Source organism: Saccopteryx bilineata, chromosome 5 (assembly GCF_036850765.1).
Source record: "Saccopteryx bilineata isolate mSacBil1 chromosome 5, mSacBil1_pri_phased_curated, whole genome shotgun sequence".
In the NCBI taxonomy this organism is placed as follows: domain Eukaryota; kingdom Metazoa; phylum Chordata; class Mammalia; order Chiroptera; family Emballonuridae; genus Saccopteryx; species Saccopteryx bilineata.
This window is the reverse complement of record NC_089494.1, coordinates 124575963-124598697: the sequence shown is the minus strand read 5'-3', so window position 1 is coordinate 124598697 and position 22735 is coordinate 124575963. Positions and strand designations below refer to the sequence as shown.

Sequence of the window (22735 nt, the reverse complement as noted above, 5' to 3'; positions counted from 1 at the left end):
ATGGCAAAAGTAGAGAAGACATGACAGCTGGCACAGTGCAGCCTCTGTGTGTGGGAGGGAGGGAGCTCTCTTACTGTGAACCTCATACTCAAAAACAAGCCAAGAACTCCCAGTGTGGACCCACTCATGTATTCTCATTGGCCCTCTACACCCTGCATGCAGCTCAACTAACCTGTAACATGGTGGTTTTCAACCATTTCATACTTGGGGACTGGTGAAAACAGAATTATTTCAGGGACTGCTAAAGCAGAAATAAAAATCATTGCTAATATTTTGTGCATTATCTTTTAATTATACTACTATAAAATAAAACTCTCTAAAATAACTAGATGAACAGTAAAAAAATATTTTCAATAGAATATAACTTGAAATTTCTAGAGAGCAATATGTAATTCAAGTAAAGCTAGTGTAAAATCTGCTGCTGTTTCTTTGCAAGAACACTTGATAACAGAGGCTGCAGTTTTGTTTCTGAGAGATGAGCACTGTAAGAACATCATTCGGTTTCTTTGTTTAGTTTTTGTCGGTGATAGGACTGAAAAAGTCTCACACAAGTAGGTAGTAGAAAATATATGATTACAAATTTAATAGCTTTGTAACAAAGAGATGGATATTCTTTTTCCAGTGATATCCAAGTTGTGACAATTACATTTTATGTTTACACCAAAAGATAAGTCTCAGTTTTTCTTTTTCACAATGATTACAGAAGCAGGAATTGATGTCTTCCATGAATGGGTTATTGATCGAGGTTACCTTTACAGGGATCCTCATTTTCAGTGTAATAATGGTCAAAGTTCTGTACTAACATTCTTCAATGTTGCCTTATAATAAATATGAATTTCCAGGTGATGTCTGAAGCAAGCAAAAAGTCTTGGAAAAGTGGAAACATTTCTACATCTTCCTGTATGCAACTTCCCCAAAAAACAAGTTTCTGAATGCATCTGTCTTACTTCTTAATATAAAAATGTTTGTGTTAAACCCCTGAAGAAAAATATTTAGTTTGTTGAAGAGGCTAAACATATCCACCATATATGCAAGCTTAGCCATCCATTCTTCATCCAGCACAAGCTCTACTAATGCCGAGTTTTGCTCTTGCAGAAACTATCTCACTTCTCTCACCTTGAAAACTCTCTTGAGCGCCCCCTCAGTTCCATATAGAGAAGGAAAAAGTGGTGTGAATCTACGCTTTCACATCGTGTCATGAACAGTTAGTCTGGAGTTCAAACCTTGACTATGAATATCATTAATGATCTTTACTTCATTCACCACTGTGTTCAATTCAGGGGAAAGTTTCTTTGAACCTAAATGCTACCAGTGAATCACACAGAGGGTGGACAACATTTCTGGATGTGCAATGTTCTTTATTTTGCAACTACCTGAGTGATATCCAATCATTCTTGCAGCACGGTCCGTACATACTCTGATGCACTTTTCCGAGACTAGGCCCTCCCTTGTAAGTACTCATTAAGAATATTAAATATCTCTGAACTAGTGGTCGACCAGGTAGATCTTCCCTAAACAGAGTAGTTCTTTATCATCAATATACTTTATGACACAAAGTAGAATAGCATGGTTACTCACATCAGTTGATTCATCAAGTTGAATGGCAAAATATTTTGGTTTCTTTATCCCCTCTACAATTTGCTTTTCAATATCATTAGTCATATCAACAATTCTCTGAACGGTATTGTCCAAAAGCAGGATAGTCTCAAGTTTTTGTGTGGTTTGAGGGCCCAAAATTTCCCTAGTAACATCTAAGATGCAAGGCTTTACCAATCCTTGTACAATAGTGAACGGTTCAATACCTTTTCCTGTTTGACATTCAAAGGGTAGCTAAATAAGATGCTCAAAGCAGCGATTTGTTACAAGTCATCATTTTCTTCATTTGAATTTTCTGACTTTTCATTTGGTTATGTAATCTTTCAAAAAAGAATCCCGTGCCTTCTCAATAACATCTCTATGTTCTGAATACAAATGACAAGTAAGTTTGAAAGGTTTCATTGCATCATTTGACAAAATTTCATAACATGACACCAGTGGTTCTCAAACTTCTTGAAGTCAAGGTGCATTTAAAATCCTACAAATAATTGTAGGTGCACTATATACAAATTTCTGAGAAATATGTTATAATCATTAAGTCAAATATTAAAGAAAAAAATACAAAATCCAAGCATGCTTTTATGGAAATTAAACAAAGTAAATACAACAAAATTAAATTTATTCTGACATTAAAAAACATTTTTATGTTACATTTTTTGTTATGCTTTATAGAATTTGTAAAAAAGAGGGGTTAAAAAATTTAAAAACGACAAAAAAGTTATCTTTTTATATATATAGATACATTCTTAGTAAGATTTAGTAAATTCGGCAGGTCCCAGGCACAAATGTGTTAAGTTTTTTCATTCTTGTGTTTATGAGAAACATGAGCCTGATGTGTCCTAGCGATTTCTTCAATGTTTGAGCATATATTTGAAAGGCAAATTCTCATTTCCTCGTCAATACATTGAAGAATTCCTCTCTTTTTACTCTTGTGTTGAGTGCAGGAAACCCCCACCATACATATCATCTTAACTTTACACCAAAGGATAGAAGAAACTTGCCTTTAGTCTTTCTGGGGAACATGAGGGGTAGTGTAAATAATCCAGCACCACAGGTTAACAGCCTTTTGCAACCTAATCAGGCAAGTGAGGTGGGGGGTTAGGCAGACTGTCAGCTTATAGCCAATACCCTACACCTCTGTTCCCCCAAAATCTAAACTCCAAAAACCCTGTTGGTTTTTTGGTCCCCAACAGGCATATATTTCTCTGGAATATCATAAGGCGCACCTGGAAATCTTCTAGGGCGCACCAGTGTGCCCTGGCGCACACTTTGAGAACCACTGTACTACACACAACGGCCATGGTGATAATTCACTACCAGGTGCTACACTGAAACCAAGTTTTAAATACTCCTTATCATACTGCCTAACAAAGTTCCAACACATTCCACATTTCCTTTTCACTGTTTCTTTGAGACTTGAAGCACTAGTACTTGGTTTACTTTCAGTGTCATCACCACTTTTTTTTTTAACTATTGTTTTGCTTTTCAAGAAGGTTAAGAAGATGACGTCAGAGTAATGGCGGAGTAGGAAGCGATACCGATAAATCTCCCCCAAAACTCAACAAGATCTTCAACCAGAAACAGAAAAACCTATACTTGGAGCTTCCAGATGCTTCGCAATACACCCAAAGGTATGATTGAGTGAAAAATTGGCTAAATATATAACCAAACCCCGAAGGAAATAGGGAGTAAGAAATGCTCTACCTTCCTCACTAACCTAAACAGGGCGGCTTTCTCTGGTAATTGTGAATATAGAAACTGAGGCAGGCAAAGGGGGTGAATAGATCCAGGCCCCCGCAGCAAAAACGGCCGAACCAGGCTGTGGCTCAGAGATCCAAGCCGAGGAAAATCTGATCCTGTGGCAACCCGGGCAATACAAGCTAACACTTGCGCCAAACCCAAACAAAGAAAGACAAGCGGAGCGGCCATTTTACCCGGTCTCCTGGTCGGTGCGCAGTTAGTGGAAGAGAGATTTCTTCCTAAGCCGCGGAAGTGGATGCCCGTGTTGCCCCACGGAGAGGCAGGGTCAGAGGCCTTTCTGTGGGCTGAGGGCAGAGTCTCTGGGCAGCCCCAGTGCCCTGGGAAAGCCACACACGGGAGGGAGTGAGAACTAATCCCAACGGTGGAGATTTTCCGTGCTGGAGGCTGTTTCACTCAGAGGGAACCACGGCCGGCCTCATATCCTGGTTTGCGCGCGCAGATAAGGAGTGAGCGATTCCTCCGAGTGCCTCGGCAGTGCGCGCCCGTGTTATCGCACAGAGGGGCAGAGTCAGGGGCCTTTGTGTGGGCCAAAGCGGAATCTCGGGCCGCCCCAGCGCCTTGCAAAAGCCGCACACGGGGACGGAGCGAGACTCAATTCCAACGCTGCAACTTTTCACTGCGGTTGGGGGTTTCACTCAGAGCGTGAGACTGCTGGCTGGATATCCTGGTCACAGACAGTGAGTGAGAGTTTCCTCCAAGCACCCCGGAAGTGGGCGCCCGCTTGTGTTACCGGATAGAGTGGCAGAGCCAGAGGTCTTTTAGTGGGCGGAAAGCCCGCCTGATTATGCTAGCAGCTCTGAATGACTGAGCCTTACCCAGAGCCCTGTGCTGAGTGGAAATAGAGTGGGGAGTTGCCAGCAATTTGAGCCTCTTACTATCCAGGCACAGGCAGCAGCAACCCCATACCTGGACTATCAGGCTACTAATTGAGGAAGGAAAGACTAGGAGAAAGGCTCCAGGAACACAGACTCTCTCACTGTCGGAGCCTATAAATGCTAATGAGCCTCGACTCCCAACGAGAATAAAGCACAATACATGACATTGCCATAGAGACTTATCAACTGCAAACCTCTACCTGAGCGTGCCAAAGGAGCAGAACCCGGGGTACAGAGTCACCGACCAGGAAGAGGGAGAGAAAAGAAAAAGCAAGAAGATAACCTCTCAAAATCAAGAATAATCTGCAGACTTTATAACCTATCCCATTTTATTATATTTGTTCGTTTGTTTCTCTTATCTTCATTCTTGAGACTTTTTTTTCCTCCTCCAATTTGGCCGATTAACTCTCTACCGGTCTTACTCTCTCCTCTCCTTGAACTACACTACCCATAAGTGTTACATCTCCCATTATCATTTCTCTTCTCTTCCTTTCTCTCTATGAGGGTTGCACTCCAAAACCCTTAACTCTCTCTCTCTCTCTCCTTTCTTTTTTCTTCTTTTAGTGGTTCCCTCTTTTTTTCTCTCTCTCTCTTTCTTTTCTCCCTCTATAGTAGTTTCTTCCTTTCTCCTTTACATCTCCTCTCATTCAAACCTCAATAACAAACAAATTATCTTATCTGGGACTCAAACCTATGTTTGTGGCATTTTGGGGGGTTTTTACTTCACCTTTTTAACTCACTAGCAGTGCTCCCATCCCTGGCTCTCCATATTATCTAGTTCTTGTTCCACTAAATACAATAGTAAGTTTTTAATTTGTCCCCCCATTTTTCCATTTTCCTCTTATTCCTCTCATCATAACTCTTAGAAAACCAACACCTAAAAGCAAATCATTTTATTCTTGACCCAAATTTTTTCCTTATTTGCTTTTTGTGGGTCCATACGCTCTTTTTTTTTTTCTTTTTTCTTTTTTTTTTTTTTTTTTTTTTCTTTCTCTCTTTTTTGCCCCTTTATTACTTTTCCCGAATTCAGGCCCTCCATCACAGGCATTGTTTGTTATAACTCACAGTCCACCACAAGATTGTCTCAAGAAAGAGGGGAGAGGAAAGGAGAGGAAAAAAAGAGGGGGGGAATAATTTCCTTTTTTAAAAATTTTTATTTTATTTTATTTTTTTTTATTTCATTATTAATTTTTAAAAAAAAAAAAAACAACTCTTTTCGATTTGTTATTTTTTTATTTTTTTTAACTTTTTATTCTTTATTAAATCTCATTAATACTATCAACAAAACCACCCTCAGATGCCATTAAGGAAGAGAAAATCGAATATCATGGATACAAAAGAAAGAGAGGTAACACAGCTAGATGAGGAAAAATCTATGGAGAAAAAATTTAATATATTGGAAACCTTGGAGCTAAATGACAGAGAATTCAAGATAGAAATCCTAAAAATCCTCCGAGATATACAAGAAAACACAGAAAGGCAATATAGGGAAATCAGAAAACAACTCCATGAACACAAAGAATATATGTCCAAGGAAATTGAAACTATAAAAACAAATCAAACAGAGATGAAAAACTCAATTCACGAGCTGAAAAACGAAGTAACAAGCTTAGCTAATAGAACAGGTCAGATAGAAGAGAGGATTAGTGAAATAGAAGACAAGCAACTTGAGGCACAACAGAGAGAAGAAGAAAGAGACTCAAAAATTAAAAAAAATGAGATAGCCCTACAAGAATTATCTGACTCCATCAGAAAGAATAACATAAGAATAATAGGTATATCAGAGGGAGAAGAGAGAGAAAATGGAATGGAGAACATATACTTAAACAAATAATTGATGAGAACTTCCCAAGCCTGTGGAAAGAACTAAAGCCTCAAGTTCAAGAAGCAAACAGAACTCCAAGTTTTCTTAACCCCAACAAACCTACTCCAAGGCATATCATAATGAAATTGACACAAACCAACAGCAAAGAAAAAATTCTCAAGGCAGCCAGGGAAAAGAAGAATACAACATATAAAGGAAGGCCCATTAGATTATCATCAGATTTCTCAGCAGAAACTCTACAAGCTAGAAGAGAGTGGATCCCAATATTTAAAGTCCTGAAAGAGAGGAACTTTCAGCCACGAATACTATACCCATCAAAGCTATCCTTCAAATACGAAGGAGAAATAAAAACATTCACAGATACAGAAAAGATGAGGGAATTTATCATCAGAAAACCCCCACTCCAGGAATTACTAAAGGGGGTTCTCCAATCAGATACAAAGAACAAAAAAAAAACAGAGCCACAAGTAAAAGCTCCAAGAAGAACACAATAAAACCAAATTTAAACTGTGACAACAACAAAAAGAAAGAGGGGGAGAAGACGGAGATTAACAGTAGCAAAGGACGATGGAGTGCAAAAGTACTCACAAAATAGTTCGCTACAATGAACAGGGTAGGGACCCTTTTCATTACTCAAAGGTAAACACCATTGAAAAAACCACCACAGAAGCACATGAGATAAAAAAGATAGCAACAGAGGAAAGATGTATGGAATACAACCAAATAAAAACAAAAGATAGAAAAACAAAAGAGAAGGATCAAACAAGACACAAAACTAACAGAAAGCAAGATATAAAATGGCAATAGGGAACTCACAAGTATCAATAATTACACTAAATGTAAATGGATTAAACTCACCAATAAAAAGGCACAGAGTAGCAGAATGGATTAAAAAAGAAAATCCAACTGTATGCTGCCTACAGGAAACTCATCTAAGTAACAAGGATAAAAACAAATTCAAAGTGAAAGGCTGGAAAACAATACTCCAAGCAAATAACATCCAAAAAAAAGCAGGTGTAGCAATACTCATATCGGATAATGCTGACTACAAGACAGGAAAAGTACTTAGAGACAAAAATGGCCATTTCATAATGGCTAAGGGGACACTGAATCAAGAAGACATAACAATTCTTAATATATATGCACCAAACCAAGGAGCACCAAAATATATAAGACAGCTACTTATTGATCTTAAAACAAAAACTGACAAAAATACAATCATACTTGGAGACCTCAATACACCGCTGACGGCTCTAGATCGGTCATCCAAACAGAGAATCAACAAAGACATAGTGGCCTTAAACAAAACACTAGAGCACCTGGATATGATAGACATCTACAGGACATTTCATCCCAAAGTGACTGAGTATACATTTTTCTCCAGTGTACATGGATCATTCTCAAGAATTGACCATATGTTGGGCCACAAAAACAATATCAGCAAATTCAGAAAAATTGAAGTTGTACCAAGCATATTTTCTGATCATAAAGCCTTGAAACTAGAATTCAACTGCAAAAAAGAGGAAAAAAATCCCACAAAAATGTGGAAACTAAACAACATACTTTTAAAAAATGAATGGGTCAAAGAAGAAATAAGTGCAGAGATCAAAAGATATATACAGACTAATGAAAATGACAATACGACATATCAGAATCTATGGGATGCAGCAAAAGCAGTGATAAGAGGGAAGTTCATATCGCTTCAGGCATATATGAACAAACAAGAGACAGCCCAAGTGAACCACTTAACTTCCCACCTTAAGGAACTAGAAAAAGAAGAACAAAGACAACCCAAAACCAGCCGAAGAAAGGAGATAATAAAAATCAGAGCAGAAATAAATGAATTAGAGAACAGAAAAACTATAGAAAAAATTAATAGAACAAGGAGCTGGTTCTTTGAAAAGATCAACAAAATTGACAAACCCTTGGCAAGACTTACCAAGGAAAAAAGAGAAAGAACTCATATAAACAAAATCCAAAATGAAAGAGGAGAAATCACCACGGACACCGTAGATATACAAAGAATTATTGTAGAATACTATGAAAAACTTTATGCCACTAAATTCAACAACCTAGAAGAAATGGATAAATTCCTAGAACAATACAACCTTCCTAGACTGAGTCAAGAAGAAGCAGAAAGCCTAAACAGACCTATCAGTAGAGAAGAAATAGAAAAAAACATTAAAAACCTCCCCAAAAATAAAAGTCCAGGCCCTGACGGCTATACCAGCGAATTTTATCAAACATTCAAAGAAGACTTGGTTCCTATTCTACTCAAAGTCTTCCAAAAAATTGAAGAAGAAGCAATACTTCCAAACACATTTTATGAGGCCAACATAACCCTCATCCCAAAACCAGGCAAGGATGGCACAAAAAAAGAAAACTACAGACCAATATCTCTAATGAATACAGATGCTAAAATACTAAACAAAATACTAGCAAATCGAATACAACAACATATTAAAAAAATAATACATCATGATCAAGTGGGATTCATCCCAGAATCTCAAGGATGGTTCAACATACGTAAAACGGTTAATGTAATACACCATATCAACAAAACAAAGAACAAAAACCACATGATCTTATCAATAGACGCAGAAAAGGCTTTCGATAAAATACAACACAATTTTATGTTTAAGACTCTCAACAAAATGGGTATAGAAGGAAAATATCTCAACATGATAAAGGCCATATATGATAAACCATCAGCTAACATCATATTAAATGGCACTAAACTGAAGGCTTTCCCCCTTAAATCAGGAACAAGACAGGGTTGTCCACTCTCTCCACTCTTATTTAATGTGGTACTAGAGGTTCTAGCCACAGCAATCAGACAAGACAAAGAAATAAAAGGCATCCATATCGGAAAAGAAGAAGTAAAGGTATCACTTTTTGCAGATGATATGATCCTATACATCGAAAACCCCAAAGAATCCACAAAAAGACTACTAGAAACAATAAGCCAATACAGTAAGGTCGCAGGATACAAAATTAACATACAGAAGTCAATAGCCTTTCTATATGCCAACAATGAAACAACTGAGAAGGAACTCAAAAGAATAATCCCCTTCACGATTGCAACAAAAAAAATAAAATACTTAGGAATAAACATAACAAAGAATGTAAAGGACTTATATAATGAAAACTATAAACCATTGTTAAGGGAAATCGAAAAAGATATAATGAGATGGAAGAATATACCTTGTTCGTGGCTAGGAAGAATAAATATAATCAAGATGGCTATATTACCCAAAGCAATATATAAATTTAATGCAATTCCCATCAAAATTCCAATGACATTTTTTAAAGAAATAGAGCAAAAAATCATCAGATTTATATGGAACTATAAAAAACCCCGAATAGCCAAAGCAATCCTAAAGAAAAAGAATGAAGCTGGGGGCATAACAATACCTGACTTCAAACTCTATTATAGGGCCACGACAATCAAAACAGCATGGTATTGGCAGAAAAATAGACACTCAGACCAATGGAACAGAATAGAAAGTCCAGAAATAAAACCACATATATATAGTCAAATAATTTTTGATAAAGGGGCCAACAACACACAATGGAGAAAAGAAAGCCTCTTCAATAAATGGTGCTGGGAAAACTGGAAAGCCACATGCAAAAGAATGAAACTGGACTACAGTCTCTCCCCCTGTACAAAAATTAACTCAAAATGGATCAAAGATCTTAACATAAGACCTGAAACAATTAAGTACATAGAAGAAGACATAGGTACTCAACTCATGGACCTGGGTTTTAAAGAGCATTTTATGAATTTGACTCCAATGGCAAGAGAAGTGAAGGCAAAAATTAATGAATGGGACTACATCAGACTAAGAAGTTTTTGCTCAGCAAGAGAAACTGATAACAAAATCAACAGAAAGCCAACTAAATGGGAAATGATATTTTCAAACAACAGCTCAGATAAGGGCCTAATATCCGAAATATACAAAGAACTCATAAAACTCAACAACAAACAAACAAACAATCCAATAAAAAAATGGGAAGAGGATATGAATAGACACTTCTCACAGGAAGAAATACAAATGGCCAACAGATATATGAAAAGATGCTCATCTTCTTTAGCTATTAGAGAAATGCAAATCAAAACGGCAATGAGATACCACCTCACACCTCTTCGATTAGCTGTTATTAGCAAGTCAGGTAATATCAAATGTTGGAGAGGCTGTGGAGAAAAAGGAACCCTCATACACTGTTGGTGGGAATGTAAAGTAGTACAACCATTATGGAAGAAAGTATGGTGGTTCCTCAAAAAACTGAAAATAGAACTACCTTATGACCCAGCAATCCCTCTACTGGGTATATATCCCCAAAACTCAGAAACATTGATACGTAAAGACACATGCAGCCCCATGTTTATTGCAGCATTGTTCACAGTGGCCAGGACATGGAAACAACCAAAAAGCCCATCAATAGATGACTGGATAAAGAAGATGTGGCACATATACACTATGGAATACTACTCAGCCATAAGAAATGATGACATCGGAACATTTACAGCAAAATGGTGGGATCTTGATAACATGATACGAAGCGAAATAAGTAAATCAGAAAAAAACAGGAACTGTATTATTCCATACGTAGGTGGGACATAATAGTGAAACTAAGAGACATTGATAAGAGTGTGGTGGTTACGGGGGGGAGGGGGGAATGGGAGAGGGATAGGGGGTGGGAGGGGCACAAAGAAAACAAGATAGAAGGTGACAGAGGACAATCTGACTTTGGGTGGTGGGTATGCAACATAATTGAATGACAAGATAACCTGGACTTGTTATCTTTGAATATATGTATCCTGATTTATTGATGTCACCCCATTAAAAAAATAAAATTATTAAAAAAAAAAAAAAAAAAAAAAAAGAAGGTTAAAATGTTTTGTTTTTTCCTTTCCATTTTGAAGGATTTAAAATTTATAGCACAATGACACTAAAACAGCAATGATTTATTTGTAAACAATATGGACACATTTTGAACAGGCAAGTACATGCATGACTATTTGTGCAAGCACAAAAAAAAATGTACTACTGAGAGAAGGGAGGCGGTTGGACACAGAAACACACAACAGCTAAAGTTCTATTGTACTTTGTACCATAGCACATTACAGTGCAAACGGTACTTGGTTTCTGAATACCACTGTACAATGCATTGAACACTACATAAGTTTGTCTGAATGCTATTTGGGCAAGTGTGAAAAAAATGAATTACAGGAATAGGGAATGGGAGTTAGAACCTGCGAATAACCTAGCTGGCTGGAAGTGGAAACACACAAAAAATAAAGTTTTACTTTACCACACACAATAGTGCCACATGATACAAGCTAGTGCTTGATTTCCGAACTCCACATGTACGATGCATTGAATACTAAATAAGTTTGTCCAACTGCTTTTTATCTATTGCACATGATTTGCAAATGTTCTGCATGGTGCAAAAGGTTGTCTGAAGGAATACCTACAAGTTCCAAAGATATCTAAGACAACCTCAATAGTATTTTCATCGATGATACAGGCTGGTAAATGGCAATCACCCTGAACATAGCGAATTTGATTAAAATTTTTCGGTCTATAATCCTCATATATTAGGGTAGTTGACTCTTCTGAAATTTCTGGCGGACAGGTACTGTCTGCAGACCAGCAGTTGAAAAACACTGCTCTCACACAACTTCATTTTCGTCTCTATGCTAGGAGCCCAATGCTGAAATCATTCCAATCAATGTTTACTCCAGGTCTTCTGAGGTCCTGGGCCCCATTGTGAGGGCTCAGAATCACCCTTGCATAGCTCAGTCTGTGAAATGATCCCCATCCTTGAATGTTCATCTCATGTACCACCTCCTCTTATACCATTCTTTCATCAGCAAGTTGGTCTACAGCAGTGGTTCTTGAAGTCTACAGATTCCTGGGGATCTCAAAATCATTTCAGGGGGTGCATGAAATCAAAACTACTGTCAGAATACTACTAAGATATCCTTTTTACTGTGCTGACATTTGCCCTATTGTTGCAAAAGCAAAGGTGAGTAAAACCACTGGCATGTAGAGCAAGTACAGGCAGTGGCACCGAAATATACTAATAGCCATTGTATTCTTCAGTGCCTTGTGTGGGGAGAAAAGGAAGTGGCAGTCTAACTTAACAATGTCTTTGATGAAACAGTAAAAATCATTGATTAAATACTAACCCTTCGGTATACATGTTTCTAACACTCTGTGTAATGAAACCAGAAGTACACAAGGCACCTCACCTGCTTATCAAAGCGCAATGGTTGTGCCAAGGAAGAGCACAGTATGGCTGTGTTCTGAGCTGAACTAGCAGCTTTCTTCATGAAACAGGATTTTACTGGAAAGAATGAATGATAAACTAAAGTTATTCAGCTTTTTTTTTTTTTTTTTTTTTCATTTTTCTGAAGCTGGAAACAGGGAGAGACAGTCAGACAGACTCCCACATGCGCCCGACCGGGATCCACCCGGCACGCCCACCAGGGGCGAAGCTCTGCCCACCAGGGGGCGATGCTCTGCCCCTCCGGGGCATCGCCATGTTGCGACCAGAGCCACTCTAGCGCCTGAGGCAGAGGCCACAGAGCCATCCCCAGCGCCCAGGCCATCTTTGCTCCAATGGAGCCTTGGCTGCGGGAGGGGAAGAGAGAGACAGGGAGGAAAGCGCGGCGGAGGGGTGGAGAAGCAAATGGGCGCTTCTCCTGTGTGCCCTGGCCGGGAATCGAACCCGGGTCCTCCGCACGCTAGGCCGACACTATACCGCTGAGCCAACCGGCCAGGGCCTTATTCAGCTTTGAGAGACATTTCTTGAACATGGGAAAATAAGTTTGTCACTTCAAAGAAAACAATTCATGGTATTTGTTGCCACTGATAAAATTCAAGCTTTCCAGCAAAAATTAGAATTTTTAAAAATTTGCTATAGTATGCTTGCCATTTTCCCAATGCTTAAACACTTCCTTGGATTCAAAATGCCAACAGAGTAGGTGGATGTTCCAATTGCCAACTCCCAGGACCAAACTGGAGTTACAACTAAATTTAAGAACAATCACCCTGAAAAACCAACTTCAGACTAAATGAAAAGTTCATAACCAAGGAGTCACAGAAGCTACACAGAGACTGGTAGGAAGGGCAGAGACTGGGCTGCCTGCTCCCAGGAGCAAGCAGGGCTGAGAGTCTAGAGAGACTCTCCCTGCGGGGAGGGTCACCCTGAGAGGGGAGGGTCCTCAGCCTCAGGCCAGGCACCCAGCCTAGAGCCCCAGAGCCTAGAAGAGGCACCCAGACAACACTTGGCGGTGAAAAAAAGCCAAGGTTTCTGTCTGCAAGAAAGAGACAAGAGATCTCAGAGATGCAGGTACCCTCGTAAAGGGTCCACACAGAAAATCCTGTTCACACAACTTACCCTGGGCTCTGGCGGAGGGAGGGTTGAGAGGACGTGAGGAGAGTGTATATAATGTCACACATGTCCATACTCTTTGTAACAGCAATGTATTGGAAACAACCTAACTCTCTATCAATAGGGGACTTGATTAAAAAATTGTGACACATCATACAATGGAATACTATGCAGCTATTTAAAGCAACTTTGTATGCATTAATATAGAAAGATCAAGATAGCCTTGTGAGTAAAGCAAGGTAAAGCAGTATGCATAATGTGCTGACATTTGTGTCAAAGAAGATGGCAAATAATATGTTTGCATTATTTGTTGCATGAAAATACTCATTGAACATTTATAAGAAACTCATAACAGTTGCTACCAGTTTGGAGGATGAGTGAGAAGTGGGCTGATGGTGTCAGAGGTAGGAGAGAAATTCTACTGACTACTATTTTATACTTCTAGATTTGGGACCCATATGAATGTCATCCGTTTATAATTCAGTAAATGAGTTTTTAAGTGCTCGCTGCATGGAATCAAATAAAACTCTGTTGAATGAATGAAAGTACACATGGTGGACTTCCGTTCCCATCTCCAAAACATATCCCCATCCCATGGCAGGCAGCCACCACTCTGCCACTCCCCTGGGAAATGGCAGAAAACTTTTTAAAGTCATATTTTAAAATAATCAATTTACAGTAATAAACCCTTGTATCACCCTATTGATGAGATACTTTCAAATATGCCCTAATTAGTTAGGTTCTTACAACAACCTTAGATAGTTATAAATTGTATCCCCATTTTAAAGATGAGGAAACTGACATTATGAGAAATTAAGGGCCTTTCCAGAGCTCATTTCTCTGGAAATGACAGAGCCAATCCAGACTTTCAGATTACAAATTTATATTCTTTCTAATGCAGCTGGGAGAATAACTCCCCCATCCTTCCCAATTCCAAAAAGAAAAAAACAAAAGAGATGGCAAATGACTTTTACAAATTTTATTTCAGTCCCTGATACTCTTTGACAGATCTATACAAATCTGGTCAGTCTGGGCCTTGGTCCTAAGGAGCAGGATTTACAGAGAAGGATAAATATCCAACTTCTGTTTTGACGGCTATACTCACCCAGCAGGACAGAAAAGAAGACAGAAAAATGTCCTTGGCTGGTGTAGAGAATCCTGCCAGTAAATCTGGTGGTTGCTCCTACTTGCCAGAGACATCCCCAAGGTCTCATAAACACCATGACACGGAACCAGAGCAGCACGGAACACTTTGTAACACTGCTGACTTTCTGGCAACTTTTGAAAGATTGTGCTTCTACTTCCCAAGGCATGGGCAGGACGTCTATAGATGGAACTGCAGAGAGGGAGGATTTTGCTGCCGAGGACTGAGGTGCACATGGCCCCAGGAATACATCACAAAAGTTTCCCTATGTACAATTTTCTTCCTCCTCCATTTCTTAAACTCTGCATTGACTCCCGAGTCCCGGATTCATTGATCCTCCAAGACAAAGTAAGAATTATCAGTAAAAAGAATGAAAGCTACCTTTCATGACCACAATCTAAATCTCTGTCCAAGCTGACCAGAAGCTGAGAACAACAGCATAAACAGGAGAAAGCCTGGGAATTTGCCAATCTTCTAATCTAGGACACAGCACATCATACAAGAAAGGCATGTAACACACGCTATGCTGTCCAGGGCCATTTATAATGGCCTCAGTATAAATGAGAGGAGGTCATGTGTTTTGATTTCAAAAGTGTCCTCAGACCTATTTCTGCTGGAATAAAAATGCGACCTGAACAGCTCTTCTGATTCATTCCCTGGCTGAGGACCACCGCAGAAAAAATAGACACCACTTCTGACATGACATATAGTCATCCTGAGTTGGACAATGTGATGCTCACCTACTCATAAAAAGGGCAGAACATTTTTAGCGGTTTTTTTGAAGAAAGGAACAAGAAATTGTCAATAGCCTGACCTGTGGTGGCGCAGTGGATAAAGTGTCAACCTGGAATGCTGAGGTCACTGGTTCGAAACCCTGGCCTTGCCTGGTTAAGGCACATATGGCAGTTGATGCTTCCCGCTCCTCCCCGCTTTCTCTCTCTCTCTCTCTCTCTCTCTCTCTCACTCTTCCCTAAAATAAATTAAAAAGAAAATTTTTAAAAAAGCAATTAAAAAAAGAGAATCTAGGAGTATAAGCAGAACTCCTACAAAATGGAGAACCAAATTGCCATGCCTAAAAGGATTTCATTTGGAGTGTGCTAGAACATGACTCGTGTTTGGGGTACTCGGGCTTACACTTGGCAAGTCTAGGTCAATATATAGTGGGCGATTAATATTTATAGTATATATTAAGAAGGGGAAGAAACAGGGGCTCGGGAGCATGTTAGGAGCAAAGTATAAGACAAGTGTTGAGAAAATTTTGACAAACAATAAAGGAAGGGTAAGAGGATTCTATACTGCTATTAATAAAGTAGGTCTACGGGAGGAACCTCTTGATAATATTTAGAAAGTAAAAATAAAATGTTCCTTAGCTACAAGTACCTGACCATCAGGCTAACAGTCCCTGCCAAGAACATGAAGAAGGCCTCCAGGAGCCAAGGAGCTCTAGGCAGACGATAAGGAAGTCTGGAAGAACAAGGCAGCTACCCTAGGCCAATACACCAGATAAAAGCATTTCATCCAAACCCGTCACGTCAGGGTGGAAGGAAGGAAACCCTCAAACATGTGTAATGATTCATTAACCCATAAAACAGTCCTTGTTCCACGGGATACCCACATCTCCACAGAAGAACTCTCTCTAGCAGTCTGTCTCTCTGTCTCATTACCTTAAAATGTCTCAGACCAGGGACTGGCCTCATTCCACAATTATCCCACTGAGGCAATGCCATTGCTTTGTAAAAGTAACAATCCTTCAAACTTCCCCAAAACTCTGGCATCTGCCCCAGATTGGAAGATCCCTTCTATATTTTCATCCCCCAAGTCATCCTGACCCTTCCATTCAACAACCACCGGTCCACCCTGTACCTCTGTGTCTTAACAACTATAGTTAAAAATCATAGAAGTGTTCACAATTAATTCATTTCATTTCCTTAAGGACATTTTCTTTCCTCTCAGAAAATGTCTTAGGGTCCTATGCTATCAATAACAATGAGTATGATAGTCACAATGGCTCACATGTGTAGAGTGCTAAGGGCTTTACATAGTTACACATTTTACAGTGAAATAATATGGCATCAGCACTATGACATAGACGCTACCACTGTCTCCATGTTACAGAAGAGGAAACTGAAGTACAGTGTGCTAACCTTCCCAAGTCCCTAACTTCATGAGGAACCCCATGCCAAACAGGAAAGCCTCAGGAATCCAAAGTGTATAAGCACTGTTTTGTTTTGTTTTGATTTTTGACAGATACATGGAGAAAGTCAGAGAGAGGAATAGATAGGAACAGACAGGAAGGGAGAGAGATGAGAAGCAACAATTCTTCGTTGCGGCACCTCAGTTGTTCATGGATTGCTTTCTCATATGTGCCTTGACCGGGGGCCTCCATCAGAGCCAGTGACCCCTTGCTCAAGCCAGCAACCTTGGGCTTCAAGGTAGCAACCCAACCTTTGGGCTCAAGCCAGCGACCATGACCCCATGCTCAAGCCAGCGACCCGGCACTCAAACTGGCGACCTCAGGGTTTCAAACCTGAGTCTTTCATGTCCTAGTCTGATGCTCTATCCACTGCGCCACCACCTGGTCAGGCTATAAGCACTGTTTTTTAATTGCTGGTAAGGAGGGAGATGAGAGGATAATACTCTTTGGTCAGGGCTTTTGGGAAAGTACTCTTGACTCCTTCAGTCACAATACTCACACAAGACATGCTGTACAGGGTACAGCCAAGTCTTACCCTATTGTCTTCCTGGATCTCCCAGTCACTAGAGAAAGTCACCAGTTGCTGCCCTTGGGAACAGTTTGAAAACTGGAAAAGGCTGGAAAACATCCTTCTGTTCTCCTGAGTGTCTGGAAAGATGGCATCTTGGAAATTGACTCCATGAGGCAAGAGGTTATAATTTTCATCCATCCTAGTGGAAAAAAGGGAAAAGGGCAGATGTACAGTGGATATCTATTGGGTGTTCCAACTTTAATCAGGAATCAGAGAAGACAGAGTCTTGCCAATTCCACAACAATGTCTCACGTGGCTCTCCTCAGAGGAGTTACTGTTTCTAATTAAATCTCTGCCTCACCTACATGCATCTATTCTTAAGGTTTTCAAAAAGATGACTTTGGGTGAGGCATGGGGAAAGTGCATGCTTGCATGTATGTTTCTCTACTTGTAATATCTCCCAAGAGGCCTTCCTTCTCACAGAGAGTGTTGTTTCTTGGTGAAAAGAAGGCCAGTTGTAATAACCTGGGTTCAAATACTGCCCTTACTACTTATCTTCTAACAGGAAACAAATTTTTAAAATTCTCTGAGCAAAAACAATCTGCAAAAACAAGATGATATTAGCACCTTACTTCTTGATGGCAATGAAGGTTTGCACCACAAAATGTAGGTAAAGAAAGTGCGTGGCATGAAGTAAGTGCAGTATAATGTCAGGTAACATTTCTATAGAGCCTAGTGTAAAGCCTGTTGCAAAGATAAGCCATGAAAAGGAAAAGGAACTCACCAGTGAGTCCCACTGCCGCTTTCCACTGTGACACTGACCAGATTCTGTCTCAATGGGTCCCCGAATAACAGAGGAGGAATGATTTGTATGCAGCTGTTAACACACTTCGGGACAACATAGCCCTGTGAAGTGGAAATCTATCAGACTGCTATTTGACTCTGAATTTCTTCCCCCTTTGTAAATATGTCAGAGCAAAAGATGAAAGAGTTGCTGACTAGCACAGAGCCAATGGACAAAAACTGTATTTCATGCTAAAGTTGGGGGGAAAAACAATGTCCACTCAAGCACTGCAGCTCTTTCTTCTTTGGGAAATGAAATTTTGTCATAGTATAGTTTTATAGCTGGGTTCTCAGTGTTTTTGCTAAATAAAAACATGAAATATCTGAGTTAAGCCTCTCCAAATGAGAAAGGTACAGTCACTCCTCACTGACTTTACTTAGAAACTACACTTCTCCAGCAATGAAAAAAAATAATTCAACTGACTCTAGCTAAACCACTCAAGCCAACACAAAGCACGCCATGGATTCTAAACTTAGCTATTCTGGCTTCAATATGGAAAACATGTGTTGCCCTGAGCTTATGTATGCCCTCTGTGGAACTTACGGTTTTCCTTTTCAGAGAAATGTGAACTCTCAAGAGCTCAAAGTGAATCTGCAGACCTAGGTCACAGTCATTCAAACATCCTATTGCTACTTCACAGCTGGACAGACTGGAACCCATACCAATCACAACTTTGATTAATTCACTATCTGGACATAGATGTTAGATTCCATTTTGATATTTCTCTCAGTTGCTCTGTATCACTCTCCTACCTTAACTGAAAACAATCAATGCACTGAGGGTTCCACTTGCTGTTGTTTCAGACTTCAGTGGAACCCATTGACTAAATTCTTATGCACAAGCATTCTATCTTCACCACAGAGCAACTTTCAAGATTCGAGGAGTCTCCAATCAGAGAGGGCTTCTTGCCTGATTCACCCCTATCCTCTTGGAAGCACTGTGACTCAGGGTCTTACTTCCAGAAGCCCACTCCCCTTGAACCTTGGCTATTTTGAATGGCTTGGCATTGAGGTCTGTTGGTAGCTAATATGAGAATGATATGTTTCACTCATGTGAAATAGGAAGACAGCCAGGCTGCATTCCACACCATTCACATCCTTGCATTCCAAGCAGGTGGGGAGAAGGGAGTGAGACCACTCCTGCATCTATCCTGCATGGAATGTTTGCATGAGTTACTGTGTTTTAGCCTCCACCAACCTTGCTTTTCACATTACTAAGGAGAAGAAATTGACATTCTTGGGAAGGTAACTCTTGCAAAATCAGGAGAAGCAGAACCAGAATTCCAACAACAGTCTGATTTCAAAAGTTTTTTGTTTTCTTTCTCACCAGCCCAGGCTACTCCTATTGAATACGTTTAAATAATAATAATTTTTTTTAAGTTGATTCAAATGAAGTATTAGAAACTATCTTGAGCGTTTTGCCTGAAACACTCTTTCTTGCATGAAACAGAAATCATTCCTGGTGGTTGTTGTTTTAAACCACCCTTAGCTAGAGATGTCTGGTATCTTTGTAGAGACATCCGATAAGAGTAAGGGAAGGACCCCAGGGATATTCTCATATGGCACAGACAGGATTCTGTGAAGTCCCGACATGGCTCCAATTAATGGTGACCTGGGGAGGTCACGCAGATAGGCAGAGGTGGTGTGGGCGCGAGGTCCCAGGCTCTCACCTGAGGAAGAAGAAATAGGAGTAGTCCTGGACAACAGTGTGGGAGTGACACGAGAAGTAGCCCAGGCCGGTGAGGTTGAGCCTGGAGCCGGCGGGGACCTCGAGCATGCTGCCCCACGCCTGATCGCATAGCATCTCGATCTCCGCGGAGTAGAAGAGCCCCGCATCGCCGGCCTCGTACTGCCAGGGCAGGTAGTTGTAGAAGCTGTGTCCCTCCTGGTGCAGCGCCAGCACCTTCGCGTACACGATGATCTCCGCCAGCTCGGCGCGGCAGCCCTCGCTCAGGGGTCTCCACTCAGACGGCAGCTGGCAGCCGCGGGCGGGCACTAGCCGGCCGGCGAGGCAGAGCGCGGCGAGCAGCAGCGGCCGCAGCATGCCGGCGGCAGGAGCGGGCGGCGGGACAGCCCGGTCGGCGCTGCGCCCCAGACGCACTAGCCTGGCCGCATGGCCTGGCCCCCGGGCCCGCAGGGCGGAGCGGGGGCGCGCGGCCGCGGGGCGCAGGGGACGTCGGCGATCCAAGACCGCCGGCTCCGGCCGAGGAAGGGCAGTCCCGGGCGCTGGGCCCCGCAAGCTGCTCCAGGAGCTCGGTGCGCCGCTTTCCCCGCCTCCAGGCTCACCATGCCCGGCCCTCGCCCGGGACTCTTTAAAAGGGTCGTGGGGCGGGCCGACCACCGCCTCCTGCCCTGCCCTGCCCTCCCCGCGGGGGGCGGGGGCGGGTAGCGGGAGAGGGTGGGGAGTCGCGGGCCGGGTAACACTCGGGCCGGGGACCCGCGGGAAGTTCAGCAGCCGCGGGCTGCGGCCCCGCGCCGGGCACAGTTGTTTAGGGGGCTGCGGGATGCCCGGTAAAGTCACTGCTGGGAGCGGCCGCTCAGCCTCCCCCTGCTGCCCACTGAGGCACCTAGGCAAAGCTGTCCAGGGGCAAAGCGTGCTCCGAACGCGTGCCAGCCTTAAAATAATTGCTGCTCATTGGCGTGATTACTCTGCGTTAATTTTTACATTTTCTGTGTAGTTCGTTTAGAGTCAAAATACATAGAAATCAAATCTGAGTTTACCTTCACGGAGGTTAACTAGGAAAGTCAATGTAAGCTAATCAACTTTTTGAATCTCTCTGTTTATTTAAATTAATCGTGATCTTAGAAAAGCCTTAATAAAAGATTTGGTTACCAGGGGGAAGGGGACTTGTTTAAATGGGGAGTGGGGAAGGGGTGGGGGAAGGGTGTAAAGAGGGATAAATATATATAAGGTGAGGGAAAATGATTTGACTTTGAGTATTGATATACAACATAATCAACAGTTCAAATGCTATAGAAATGTTCACCTGAAACCTATGTACTCTTATTGATCAATGTCACCCTGTTAAAGTTAATTGTCTAAATAAAATTTTTAAAATTAAAATTAATAAAATAAAATAATAAAAGACTTGAAAAGCTATTTTGCCCTGATTTTTCTAAAATACATAATTTACATAATTCCTACTTCCAGATTCTAAATACCCTAACCCTGAGCAATAAATTCTGAGGTCAATTCCAAACAGCTTTTTCCCAAGTCAGTGAATGAATCTGAGAGACCCAGCTTCTGACAATTCTATCATTAGCTTTGAACTCAGCAATTCCTCTTATATCTAAATTTCTTTAATTGTTCCTAATGTAGTGAAAAGAAGAAAATGAAATGTTTTTTATAAATATATTTATAATATTTCTGTATATTATACAGCTAATATTTACATATATCATGTAAATTATTTCTAACATATACTGATATATTTATAATAAATTTATAAGCAAAATTGCCTTAAAATGGAAGGCTCTGCAAGCATCTTATGAATTAGGGTTTCTGCAAGTTTGAGCCTTGGGCCCCAATTGACTTCTTCTATGCACTGAAGGGAAAGGAATTCTTGGGGAATTCTGGAAGACAAGCATGGGGCAGCTGTGTTAGGCTTGCTCGCTGGTTTACCAGCTGCAAGTCCTTTGCCTGATTGGTACATGAATGTGTGGCTGCACCACGTGTGTATGATCTATATAAGGCTGTGGGTGCTTGCAATGAAATGGGGTTGTGGCTGGCAGGTTGCTTGCCTGCCACTGTGAGGGGCCAATCTTGCTGTTTCTTTTCCTGAGAAGCTGTTTTCCCCTACCTGTGTGCTCATCTGCTGTTGTGAGACTTTATTAAATGGAATGGCCTAACACTTTCCAGCTACGCAGTTTCTTTACCATCTTCCTGAATCCAATGTGTACCTGCCTGGCCAGGGCCACCGGCATTACATCTGGTGTAAGCAGTATTCTGAGCAGGTTGGTATGAAGCTGCCAACATCCTTGAAGGGTGGAATAGAGAGGTGGCTGTTCCCAGTGACTCTCTTGGTGGGGACCATGGGCAGGGTATTTTTTATAACCCTGCAAGAAGAAATCAAGAGCTCTGTGTGGGAAGCTGAACAAGGTTGAAAATCCCAGGATGAGCTGAATACTGAGTGGCAACAACTGCATGAACTGGATGGAGTGAGCACTGGAGAGGGAGGCTGACTGGGTCTGAGAGTTGTGGTGTGGGGTGCAGGCTGAACACCAAAGACACCTGGAACTGGAGCAGTCTCTGGACAAGGAGTTGTGGGTCCATGAGTTGCAGTTTGCCTGGAAGCTGAAGGTTGGCAGTGATAGCTGTTGGAGAAACAACTGTGGATTCAGGAGCTCGAGTCTTAGCCTCAGGCTAAGAGCCGGCAGCCACAGGAGCCAAAGTGGGCACAGAAGGTGGAGCTGCAGTCCTGCCAGCAGAATGGCTCTGATTTGGTGGGAGCAGGCATTTCCGACTCTTCTGAGGGGGGCACTCAGGCTGCAACTGCCATCTGCAGACTCAGAGCCCGCTGGTGGTCATCAAGAAGGTAAAGACCCAGGAGCCAGGAGTCTCTCAGGGGCAGCCACAGCCTCC

General features: G+C 41.3%; 1 protein-coding gene across 1 annotated transcript in view; it reads right to left on the bottom strand.

The window, feature by feature from the left end:
• The window catches only part of CCDC3 (coiled-coil domain containing 3), a 128464-nt gene extending 108021 nt beyond the window's left edge, over positions 1-20443 (bottom strand). Inside the window, exons 1-2 of the mRNA XM_066281180.1 lie at positions 19824-20443; positions 17335-17509 (exon numbers count right to left, since the gene is read on the bottom strand). Of these exons, the coding sequence (XP_066137277.1) occupies positions 17335-17509; positions 19824-20197 (549 nt within the window). The 5' untranslated portion in view covers positions 20198-20443. The remainder of the gene's footprint in view (positions 1-17334; positions 17510-19823) is intronic.
• Positions 20444-22735: the final 2292 nt, after the last annotated feature.